General features: G+C 31.5%; 1 protein-coding gene across 1 annotated transcript in view; it reads right to left on the reverse strand.

Annotated features, from left to right (window-relative positions):
• Window positions 1–8128, reverse strand: part of LOC139523003 (E3 SUMO-protein ligase RanBP2-like) — a 44900-nt gene extending 36772 nt beyond the window's left edge. The window contains exons 1-4 of the mRNA XM_071316718.1: window positions 8004–8128; window positions 4810–4877; window positions 3331–3444; window positions 2321–2364 (exon numbers count right to left, since the gene is read on the reverse strand). Of these exons, the coding sequence (XP_071172819.1) occupies window positions 2321–2364; window positions 3331–3444; window positions 4810–4877; window positions 8004–8063 (286 nt within the window). The 5' untranslated portion in view covers window positions 8064–8128. The remainder of the gene's footprint in view (window positions 1–2320; window positions 2365–3330; window positions 3445–4809; window positions 4878–8003) is intronic.
• Between the last annotated feature and the right edge of the window lie 5076 nt (window positions 8129–13204).

The following is a 13204-nucleotide window of genomic DNA, read 5'->3' on the forward strand; positions in this document are numbered from 1 at the left end:
AAAAAAAGAAAATATTATTCACTATCTGTTATGCTAATAAGTCTACGCCATTTCCATTTTACGATTACAAAATAAAAGTTTTAAAAAGCAAAAGGTTGTTGTTAATGCTTTCAATTGCATTAAAGTTTTATAAAAAAAAATCTATACTTGATTATGACCTCGGGTTTTTTTTAATCGGTAATTTATATAACTTACGAAAAGAGACATACTTGCATGAAAATAAACGGAAATTAACGCTGAAGGTATAAAATGTGAGAAAGAAAGAAAATTACGTTTCTTAAAACTTGTATATGCAAGAAAAAAAGAAAATACTTTTTGCCATTCCTTATGCTTAATAAGTCTACGGCATTTTCTCTTCACGATTTGTTAGCATTACTTTAGGATAAATAATACATTTCGGCTACAACAGGAATACTTCTATAGCTGCATCAACTCGTCGTTGCATAATATTCATTTACGCACAATGAATGTAAACTTTTGTGTTGTATTTAAAACAGTGATCTTTAAATATTTTTAAAGCAATTAATTGCCGTGGGAAGACGATACACATCTCAGTGATCAACAGTGCGTAGTTGAACTTGAACTTGACTTTGCTCACAATATTGAATGCTAAAAATAGTGACATCAATTTTGTCCACGAGATTTTTATTTGGCGGGAAATAGTATCATGTAACAGTAAACTCAGGTGACCTTTCTGGATAACCGTGGGAAAATTCATTCAAGGTTTAAACTTGCTTTGTAATGATTGACATAAATTTGTGTGCGTTAAGATTGAGGCTCTAGAAGGTACTTTTACAATTGATTAACCGGATTCTAAATTGTATTCCTTTTCTGAATTAACCAACATCAGCCTTTTATTTTTACGTTTCTCAGTCAACAGAGGACCTAAAACCGGACATTATTTATACGTCCATAGTCAACACTATATATTAATGGTAGATGAAAACAGGATGCATGTCATTCAGTTCCTGATGGGCGTTGGTAGAGATCCTTTGTGAAAATTTGCCGATCGTAAAAATCCGATCCACATTTTTTTTTACATATTTCTTTCTTGTAGAACACGATATAATTTCATTTAAATATTCTATTTTATAATTGTTGAAATACTTCTTTTTATATTTCGCCGAGGACTTTTAACGAGCAGTAAAATACGGATTGAGCCAATCCAATTTTATTTTAAATAATTAAAGATCAATTACAGATCATAACGGATAAAAAAACACATGATTTTTTTTCTCCATATAATTAAATATTTAAAGGTTGTGATTATTGTGTTGTGTCTGGGCGGCGAATGTATCTCAGTATTTATGAATATAGGGCTGCCACATTGCATACAAAACTTTTTGTCACTTTACAGTTTCTTTTTTAAATTCAAATATTTCAAGTCGGTAATCTACCGAGGTAGTGAAACATAATATTTTACATTTCAAAATAAATTGAAAGTAACAGAGTTCACTTGTTGATCCGATAAATGAACTCTTGGGTTTAATTTAGATTGGACATATTACCGTAAAAAACATCATTTTGTTTTAAGCCAGTTGATATTAATTATATAATATTGAACTATTAATGAACCGAATATTGCTCACCGAGTAGGTCATAAAAGGTTCTAATTGTGGTAAAATCGTCTTTGTTGAAAAAACAAAAATTATGACCTGATCGGACTATAATGAAAATACAAAATAAGTGTTTTATTCATATTTTTATACATTTGTACGTTGTATGTCATATGACAATGACATGTGCATATACATACAAGAATAATTATCTTATTTTAAATAAAAATGTCATTTTTATCTGACAATGAAAGGACATTTAAATAACGTATTTTAAAGCACACAGGTGCAATCAAGATCGATTAAATGTACAAAGGTAATAAATCTGGCTAATCCGATGATGTTGTCACGCGTCATTAATTTTCAGTACATCCGATGGGCAATAAACTAATAAACAGCCACGCGGTGTTGGGAGAGAATCTTTGGAGGAAATTGGGAGTATAATCCGTGATTCGCGGTGTCACACCGCTACACTTGGAAATCGGTGATTAGAGTTCGCGATTACATACTCTCTGGGCGTACTGTAGGTAGGTAGGGATTTATTTTTATTTTATGTTTTTTTTTTTACATCGAGTCTATGGGCGCAACATTCTGACTTTAACAGTGCTTTATGAAAAATGACAATAAAATCTTTAGGGTAGGCTATTTTTAAGCCGAAAAAGTAGGGATGGTAGGGTTACTGGAACCACACATATATTTTTATTTGGCCTTATCATCACAAACCATGAAATTTCATTACTTATTTAATAACACTTTGTACTTACTTTTCAAAAGTAAATCTTTTTGCTTACTATCGAGTTGGAATGACCTGAAAAAGAAAATATAAACTTTGATAATGTGAATGTTGACAAATTTCTACAGCTTACAGAGTTCGCAAAAACTTTGTTTGACCTGTCGGTCATGGGACCGACAAAGCAAGATTATTTGTCAGTCCTACAAAATTTTAGCCAGTCCTAAAAAAATCGTGTCAATTTGATCCTAAAATAAAAATAATAACATATTTTATCCAAAAGTAACTTTATTATTATTAGTTTTATTTTTCACAGCCACGGACAAATTAATAATGAAGGACCAGTTCTGATCTTCTGATTGTTCTTAATTAAAGTCATTTCTCTATCTATTTCATCAACTGAATCATTTTCTCGGTATTTGTTATCTCCATCTAAGATTTCAATCGCCGATTGTTTGCCATGAACAAATTTAGCAGGCCATGTGTAGATCGGCACTTTGGTTTCCATAGGTTTCAGTTTGTTTATAACAGGAAACCAGTACCGGAAATTAGCAGCAGGTACATCTGAAGACCGATGTAAACGGCACATATTGGAATTAGTTGCGGTACAACTAATTACCGATAAAAAAGGCACTGCAACGGCCGTTTTTACATCGGTCATGGGGACCGACACTAGCTTTCAATATACTGGTCCGAGCCTCATTTTGACTGATAAGACCGACAGGACTGACCATTTTCGCGAACTCTGAGCTTAATGTTACAGTGAATCTGTTTTAGTTTGCAATGGTCCTCTTATTCTTTGGTAAAAAAAAAACATGTTGATAAAAATTCCGTTCATTCCACTTGACAAATATTAACCTGATCCAAACTTTATCTATCACCAGTTTTTATATCTTGCATGTAAACTAAATTATTTAACATTTTATCAGCTGGATTTTTTACTGGTTTATAAATTTGCTTCTGTATGTAAAACATATGTATACAATGTCACTAGATTATAAACAAATTTGTATTTTGATAACATATATATGTCTATAAACATACCTCTTGTAACTTTCAATGGCATCTTCTTTGTTTTTGCTGGATTCTAAAATCTGTCCCATTAACTTATGAGCCTGGGGTACATTCTCTCTGGTACTGATGTAAGATGCTAGGTATCTAAAAGTCCAAAATCAATGCAATTAAAAGACAATCTTTATATTGTACAGATAACCATGTCAAAAATAAAATAATACAATGTATTCAAAATTTACAATAAAGCTTTTCAGATACATCTATTATTCATCTTTATGAAAATGAGAAAGAAAGGATTCAAATTTCTTTTCACAAACTAACAAATTGCTTACGACTCCAGCCATCATGACAAATAAAGTGATGAACTCAGGAATTAATTTGACTGAGTTTACAAAGTATTTTTCAGATTTCAAAGGAAAAGAACATTTGAAAAATGACTTGCTTCAAGTGCGATTTACCATGTTTACATAATTAAATGTTGACTTGATAACTTATAAACGTTCCACAAATATTGCTCATTTGTCATTTTTCATTAGAGTTCCTCATTTCAGATTAGCTTCTCTTATCCACAATGAATTATTCAACATATCTAAGCCTCCTCACTCCTGAGATCTCAATATTTTCCTAAATTAAATATTGACATAAATAAGTTCTGTGACACAGGGTAATTGTTAATTTTATCTATAGGATTACCTATGCACAGAATCAAAACATGTTTCATTACAGCTAATTTCATTGAGTGTGAAGGCAAAGGTAATATCTTTTGTTAGCTTGATTGCTAGCTGAACTGTGAAGTCATTATTATGTAAGGTATACTACCCTCCTGTCAAAATAGCATTGTCCTACAAACAGATAGATTTGTTATCTGTCTGACTAGATTACTCTGAAAAGAGGGGAGTTTACCTTTCCTAATAATGATTTCACTGTTCAGCTAGCAAGCAAGCTAACCAAATATACTACCTTTGCCTACATACTCGATGGAATCGGCTGTAAAACATTAAAAAACAAGAATGTGTCCATAGTACACGGATGCCCCACTCGCATTATCATTTTCTATGTTCAGTAGACCGTGAAATTGGGGTCAAAACTCTAATTTTGCAATTAAATTAGAAAGATCATATCATAGGGAACATGTACATGTGTACTAAGTTTGAAGTTGATTGGACTTCAACTTCATCAAAAACTACCTTGACCAAAAACTTTAACCTGAAACTTGCACTATTATTTTCTATGTTCAGTGGACCGTGAAATTGGAGTCAAAAGTCTAATTTGGCAATTAAATTAGAAAGATCATATCATAGGGAACATGTGTACTAAGTTTGAAGTTGATTGGACTTCAACTTCATCAAAAGCTACCTTGACCAAAAACTTTAACCTGAACGAAGGGACGGAAGGACGGACGCACAGACCAGAAAACATAATGCCCCTCTACTATTGTAGGTGGGGCATAAAAAGTAGATATACATGTACATTATACATGTCCTCATGGTCATGATGTGAAGTCAATACCTTTTAGCAGTTTCATAGTCACCAGCTTCATTGTATAACACAGATATCTGGTATCCTCGGGAAGTTTTCTGAAAGAAAATGAATGGTACATTGTATACAAATCTGTTAATATAAATTAAATGTTATATCAATTATAATACAGTAAAAACAGTCAGATAATCACGGCGATATAGGTCATTAGTAGCTATGTCAGGAAAAAAATTAAAGTTTACTTTCCATGTATTTTTTCTAAATATTCAATAATGTATGACCTTCACCTGTCTCAAAACACCAAGCAATTTGATTGGTTGTCTCTTGAAACTATTAAATTCCCCTTTCCAAAAATTTGATATCAAAGGGACTTTCCATTCAAAGTGTTTTAGCCAAGAGAGGTAACTCTAATTTGTTTTTGTTCAAATCATTGAATGATTGACACTTTGCTTTTATAGTCTGTTTCTTCAAATTAGTTCTGCAAAGTTAAAGTAACATTTTATTGATAACATTATATATATTGATTGTTTTAAATATATATTGAACAAATATTAAAATATGATTTTTACAATCTTAATTGCGTTTTTTTTATATTTGAAAAATATGTATCTACATTTTATCACATGATTGAAACCCAACTGACTTTTTTCATGATACACATGTCCGAAGTCATGACTCTTATGTTCTGAAGTTGTCGCTTGTTGATGTGTTGGCGTTTCTCTTTTTTTAAATACTGGTAGAATATATCTATTTCAATACCCTTTATCATGTTTATAACTAATTGTTCGGTGTGAGCCAAGACTGTGATGAAGAACTTACCTTGACCTATAATGGTTTACTTTTATAAATTGTGACTTTGACAGAGATTTGTCTCATTTGCACTTATACCACATCTTCTTTGATCTATTATGTTATAATGCACCTTGTATTATAAAAAAGAATGTAAATAAGGAAGCGCCGTTTCTTGTTGTATATCACTTCTGCTTTTTATTTATTATTTTGTACATAAATCAGGTTTATTCTTTTCTTCATTCTTATAAATCATTTTATAAGTATCAATTAAAGGCATTTCAATTACTATGGAGTATGGATTTTCCCCATTGTTGAAGGTGCTATGATAAATTGCTCAATAAATATTGAAACCATGAATTAAAAAATGCAATCACATACATTTTTTCTTTCATTATAGAGGTCTGTTCCTTAATACTGTTTAGTTGAAACGGTTTTGTTATTTAATATAAGCCAGATCTCCAATTATATACTTATAAACGAATGAGAGCTGTGTGGAATTTATGGATTAATGAATAAGTAAAAATAATATTGTATTTTTTTTTTACAACATTGACTACACATGAGAGTGTTGCAAATACGATAATACTATAAATATCAACAATAGTGACAGATTAGCCATGCTTGACTTCAACCGGAATATATAAAATACAAGATGTGGTATTATTGCCACGGTGATATATACACCAGACCCCACAATGTCACAGCTATATTCATTCACAACTGTAGGTTACTTTTTTTTCTCTTGATAAACAACTGTAGGTTACTATAGAGCCTTTAGTTTTCGCAGTAGTGTAGTGTTTAAAAATCTTAACTCTATATAAAAACATCAAATGTTCCAAAAATTGGTGAGTCAAAAATTTATATATTTCAAAAAAGACAAAAAATAACCAAATGTTGATAAATATTTTCTTGAACCTAATTGTAAATACTACTTTTTATTAATTGTTGTGTAATTTATCATAATTAAATATTAGGTTAAATAATTATTAGTATGATTGAAACAACAAGCTTATTCAAGGGAGATAACAATTGCAGTTCTGGTCCATTCTTGTGTAGATTTCGCTCACAATAAATCACAATAAATCTATTCATTCATTAATATTTACATCATGTACTATTATTATTGTTATTGTAACAATTTATTTTTTACACAAACATGTACACCCCCCTCTTTTAACGAGGATCAATCGACAGCTGTTACTTTTGATTAAATAAACACTGTCGTTATTTAAAAAAACAGATTTATATTGACATGATGTGTATTGAAGTTCACTGAATACATGTGTGGTTGAATCAGTATTTGACCCCATACTACACATTACAACCGATGGAGTCACCTAATATATCCACCCCCCTTTTTAAACAAAGCTAGTTACACACACTAGTCTATTCAAATATCTTCAATTATGCTTTCATACTAATATATTAACTGATTACATTAATAAGGTGAGTTGTTATTATATCAAATATATTTCAGCCATTTACACATAACCAAAAAAAAAAATAATGGACTATAATGTCAAGGGAGACAACTATCGACATCTTTTTGAAAAAGATTCATTTAGAGATAATTACACATTTTACTTAAAATTAATTGATATGAAATGTCTTAGATCATCATTTAGTACATGTCTTTAAAAGGTTTTTGAAGGGAGAGACGATAAACAAATTAATTTGCCTATATAATTCAACAACGTCACCGTTGATTCATTTTAACAAAAAGTAAACCTTAATAACAACACTTTGACACTTTTGTTTGTTACAAAACATATTTAAATCGTTCATATTATGCTTAAAGATTGTTACAAAAGTGTAATTTTGAGAAAGTATCGCTTGCCTACCTCAGTTTAGTGATCGGTCAAAATATTCCCTGTGGAAAGTAAAACACGTGGTATCGTAAACGGTTCAAGGCCAAATTTGTTATATAGTTATCGTTCTTGAAGAACTCTTTTGTGTACCTCCTTTGGTCTCCTGACGATGCTATCATTAGTGTTACCCCTCTTAAAGTCCAACTGAAAATATGAGTTCGGCGTTAAGACGTTGATGTACGGTGTCAAAGAAAAGAAGCATAAAAGCCTTTCATAATTATTTGGACTATTATTTACATAGCATTCAGAATATTTTAAGTTACCCCGTTTGGTCTTCTGGTTCCAACCTGATTTATTGGCAATATCAACGCCAACCATTTCTTGCCATTATAAATATTGGAGAATTGACTTCAACAGAACATTAACACAATTCATTATTTCAATCTGTATTTATTAACTTCTTGCTTGGTATCATTATTGACTATTGTACAGAACACATTGTCCTATCTCTCCCCCTTTTTTCTCAGAACTCATGTCATGACAGAAGCCACTTTCACTTTCAAATATTACTTTAAACTTCGTCCAGAGAAATTATTTTTGTGATTGAACATTCTGAAGTATTACCTCTTTTTCAGGGATATGAGATACATATCTATCGACGTCTTTTCTATTGCGTCTTGACATTTTTCATTCATTCACTTTCGTTCATGCCGGCGGATTACAAAAAACTTTAAAATATGAACCAATAAGATTACATTTTACAACTACCACCTCAATCGGACCAATCAAATTCGGTGTAATATTTTTAAGTTTGCCGCTTACTTCGTATAGTATCGGATATTTTCTTCATCAAGTCCCATAAACCCAAATACACTCGATCAAATTCCCGGGAACCACTAATGACAGGACGATTGCCCGGATAGTGACAGGACGGTTGACCGGACGACATATATATAGTCATAACTTTTTTGTTATCCGATAGATTTGTTTAATATTTGTAAACCTGAAAGATATTAAACTATATTTTATGAATATAAAAAAAAAGAGGAAAAATAATTATTTTTGAGCAAAAAAAGTTGACCGGACGGTATTCACACTCGCCAATATACGCTAAATATATATTCAACTGGTTGACGACAAGTGTTAATATCTCTTTTGTTTTACAATATTTGTCGATGAAACTCAGGAATCTGTGAGATTTATAAATATGTTATACGAAAATATAAACTTGATTGCAAAAAAACGTGTTTTTCTCAAAAAAAAGTTGACCGGACGGTATTCACCCTCGCCGATATACGCTATATATATATTGAAATGGTCGACGACAAGTGTTAATATCTCTTTTGTTTTACAATAGTTGTCGATGAAACTCAAGAATCTGTGAGATTGAATAATATATTACACGAAAATATAAACTTTAGGGTAAAAAAGAAAACAAATCTGCAAAAAAAGTTGACCGGACGGTATTCACCCTAGCCGATATACGCTATATATATTTTCAACTGGTCGACGACAAGTGTTGATATCTCTTTTGTTTTACAATATTTTATCATGAAATTCAGGAATCTGTGAGAATAATAAATATTGGATACGACAATATAAACTTTATAGTGAAAAAAAAAGTTTGTCTCCAAAAAAAGTTGACCGGACGGTGTTCACATTCGCCGATGTACGCGTTAATTATATTGAACTGATACAAATAAGTGTCAATATCTTATTTGTTTTACAATATTTTTACACGAAACTAAGAAATCTACCAGATCAATAAATACTTGATATTAAAATATAAACTTTATAGTAAATAAAAATGTTTTTCTTCAAAAAAAGATGACCGGACGGAACAAACATTCGCCGTTATATGCCTTAATATAAGTTGGTAGACCCAAGTGTTTATATCTCTTTTATTTTATCAAATTTATGAAATCTGAGAGATCAATAAGTACTTAATATGAAAATATAAACCTTATATCAAATATGTTAAATGTTGTTCTTAAAAAAAAAAGTTGATCTGAGGGAATTAACATTCGACGATATTATTATTTAAATATATTGAACTGATCAACACAAGTTTTAATATCTCTTCATTTTTATAATATATCTGTCCATGAAATGAAATAATTTGTGAGATTAGATAAATATTTTACAAGAAAAATAAACTTTAAAGTAAAAACAATGAGCCCAAAATGTTTATGTGAGCGAGTTCACCAATGCATATTAGAAGTAATGATATTTAATCAAATTAATCTAATTTTGACACTTGTTGTAATCACCAATCAAGCCAAATAACATGTCATTAAAGTTTTCACACCTGAGACATCAAATACATTTAATTGAATTACCTTATAATCAGTTGGTAATTAGTATCCAATTAAAGAAGAAATTTTATGAAGTTCAGGATTTCAGATTAACATTTAACTCACCTAATAATAACTATTCAATTGTTCAGTCATTTATGCTCTGACTTTCAACCAGTTCAGATCACACAAATTATATTTCTACTATATTTTGCTTTTTGCATGTCTTTTTAAAGACAATTTTCAATATATATTCATTATTGAACTATTGATATAGATAGATTGATAGTTGTGTTACTATATATATTGCTTTATTCAAAAGCATGTCTTTTTAAAGACAGTTGTCAAACATATATTTATAAATACAAAAGTAAACAGATTGATATTAGTGCTACTATATATTGCTTTATTTAAAGGCATGTCTTTTTAAAGACAGTTGTATAGCCATCATATTAGTACAACTTACCAGTAGACAAAATATCAAAATGGACAGTGGGTCTATTGTCTATATGCATACAGATGTATTACATCAAACAGAAATAGTAGATATTTTAACTAAACCTGAAACATCTTGTACATCGAATGTTCCCCCTTATAAGCCAAAGGCAAACGAAGTTTACTTGTTTCAAACTGGTGCAGATGATTGGAAATGTGACCAATATCTGTGGATAAATAATGGTACAAAATCAGTCACCATTGGTAATGATGTTCTTAAAAAACATTTTTACAAAATCCGATTACCAGGAACAACAGACAAAACAAACGGTAGAAAAAGACCAGTTGGTTCTTTACAGTTTAAGAAAACTGCATATAGTTTGAAAAGTAACAAAAGCTTAATACTTGTGCATTATGAGGGAGATGAGACGGTATATGTACCCGTTGGCCATGGGAACAGCAAAAAGTCAGATCCCCCTGAGTATACACGCACTGCTCCTTCTGTATTAAGAAAAATAGAGCAAGACATAAGGTCAGGTGAAAAAACTGCCATGGATGTTTACAGAGAAAGCATATCAAATGGTTCAGTTTCTGGTGAACACCAAGGGGTGCTAAATGCTAGAAATGTGAAACAAGTTGAAAACCTAGTAAGGAAAGTCAATGAGGAAGAAAGACTGAGCAAAGATGATATATATAACCTTTTGCTATTGGCATATCATATGGATGGATTCATCCATGAGGTGACAGTTTTCCCTGATTTGAGTTCAATCATTGCTTTGCCAGAAATGATTTCTATCGTTAACCAGTTACTTGATGTTAACACTGAAGATGATGTTCCTTTTGTTTTCTTCTATGATACCACTTTTAAGTGTGGAGACTTCTTTGTTTCACCCCTAGTTTTCAGAAATATAATTTTTGAAGATAGACCTATAATGCCTGTAGCTTTCTTGATACATAGTAGAAAGAAGGAGAAGACACATGCACGTTTCTTTGAATTCGTTGCATCGTCATTTCCAAAAATAAACAAAACCTCAGTCCCTTTCGTAACTGATAGGGAGATTGGTCTTGTAAATGCAATCAGAAAGAACTTCCCATCTTGTGATGTTCTTATGTGCTGGAATCATTTAATAAAAAATTTAAAATTTAATCTTCAGCAAATGGGCGCTGATCAGTCAAACACAGCCCTGTATGTTTCACATTTGAAAGACCTCCTAAGGTCTGACTCTGAAGCAGAGTATATGACATTAAAAGATGAATTAATCAGAAAGTGGTCAAAACCGGTAGTAGTATACTTTGAAAAGATGGAAAAGGACATTCTTACTCACAGTGGCAAATGGGTAATTGATAAATACCAAAACCTTTATGATCCATATTCTGGCATTACCAATAATGCATGTGAAAGCATGAATGCAGTTATAAAAAGGCTTAATAAATATAGAGAGTTGCCAGTTGACTGCTTCGTGCTTAGCATGTTTTACTTGCAGAATTACTATATCAATGAGGTGCAAAGGGGTCTGGCTGGCATTGGTAACTATACATTAAGAACCAAATTTAACCATGCTTCTATACCAAAAGATGAAATCAATGTTCCAAAGCAGTTGGTTAAACCTGCTGACATTGTAAAGCATGTTATGTCAGAAATAGATAATGTTCGAGACACATGCTCTAAGGATCATGTCTCAGTAGAGACAGAGTCTTCCAAAATAGAGGGTGCAAATATATTGCCATTAGTATCTGAGACTTCAGATGGGACAGAAAACCCCACCATGTCTAGTCCCATTGCTGAAGAAAATGTCACAGCGCCTTCCCAAATAGAGGGGACAAATATATTACCATTAGTATCTGATAGTTCAGAGGGGACAGAAAGCTCCTCCATGTCCATTAAAACTTCAGATAAAAACTTGTCCCAAAAATCCCTGGCCAAGTTGACTGTTGATAATGGTCAAGTGTCGTTTATTGAACAACACAAGGCATTTATGGTCAGAGGCACATTTCAATTAAACTCCCAGAAGTGCAACGTCAGCCAAATGGTTATGATTGTGGGGTTTACTCCATAGCAAATTTGCTTGAATTTTGCTTTAATGGAGGTACTTCCAACTTCAAAAACAAAACAGCTTTTGAACCAACTGGTATGAGAGAGCATTTGATTAAATGCCTTGAACTGGGATACTTTTCTAAATTCCCTCAATCACTAAATTCTTGTGCTGACTCAGTCAAGATGCACACAAGAAAAATTGAATGTAGCTGTGTTTGTGGTAAGCCTGATATATTGGAAAATATGTTTGGATGTGAAGGCAAACGAGGACGTGTCACTTGCAGCAAGTGGGTTCACCAGAGTTGTTCCAATGTTTTAGGGGACTGGCTCTGTGATGAACACCGTTCAACTGTCTAATTTGTATTAATTTTTCGTATAATATATTTATTCATTTCCAATGTTCATAAATTTCAGGGACAGATATGGTAAAAAAAATAACCAATTTATTATTATTAACATATATCGGCGAATGTTAGCTGTCCGGTCAACTTTTTTTTTAAGAAAAATATTTTTTTTATCATAGAGTTTATATTTTCATATCATATATTTATTTATCTCGCACATATCTCAGTTTTATGAAAAAATATTGTTTACAAAAAAAATATTTACATTTTTTGTCAACGCGTACATCGGCGAGGGTGAATACCGTCCGGTCAACTTTTTTTGCAGATTTTTTTTCTTTTTTACTTTAAAGTTTATATTTTCGTGTAATATACTATTCAATCTCACAGGTTCCTGATTTTCATGGACAAATATTGTAAAACAAAAGAGATATTAACACTTGTCGTCGACCATTTCAATATATATATAGCGTATATCGGCGAGGGTGAATACCGTCCGGTCAACTTTTTTTTGAGAAAAACACGTTTTTTTGCAATCAAGTTTATATTTTCGTATAACATATTTATAAATCTCACAGATTCCTGAGTTTCATCGACAAATATTGTAAAACAAAAGAGATATTAACACTTGTCGTCAACCAGTTGAATATATATATAGCGTATATCGGCGAGGGTGAATACCGTCCGGTCAACTTTTTTTTGAGAAAAACACGTTTTTTT

This window comes from Mytilus edulis, chromosome 5, assembly GCF_963676685.1.
Source record: "Mytilus edulis chromosome 5, xbMytEdul2.2, whole genome shotgun sequence".
Lineage (NCBI taxonomy): Eukaryota > Metazoa > Mollusca > Bivalvia > Mytilida > Mytilidae > Mytilus > Mytilus edulis.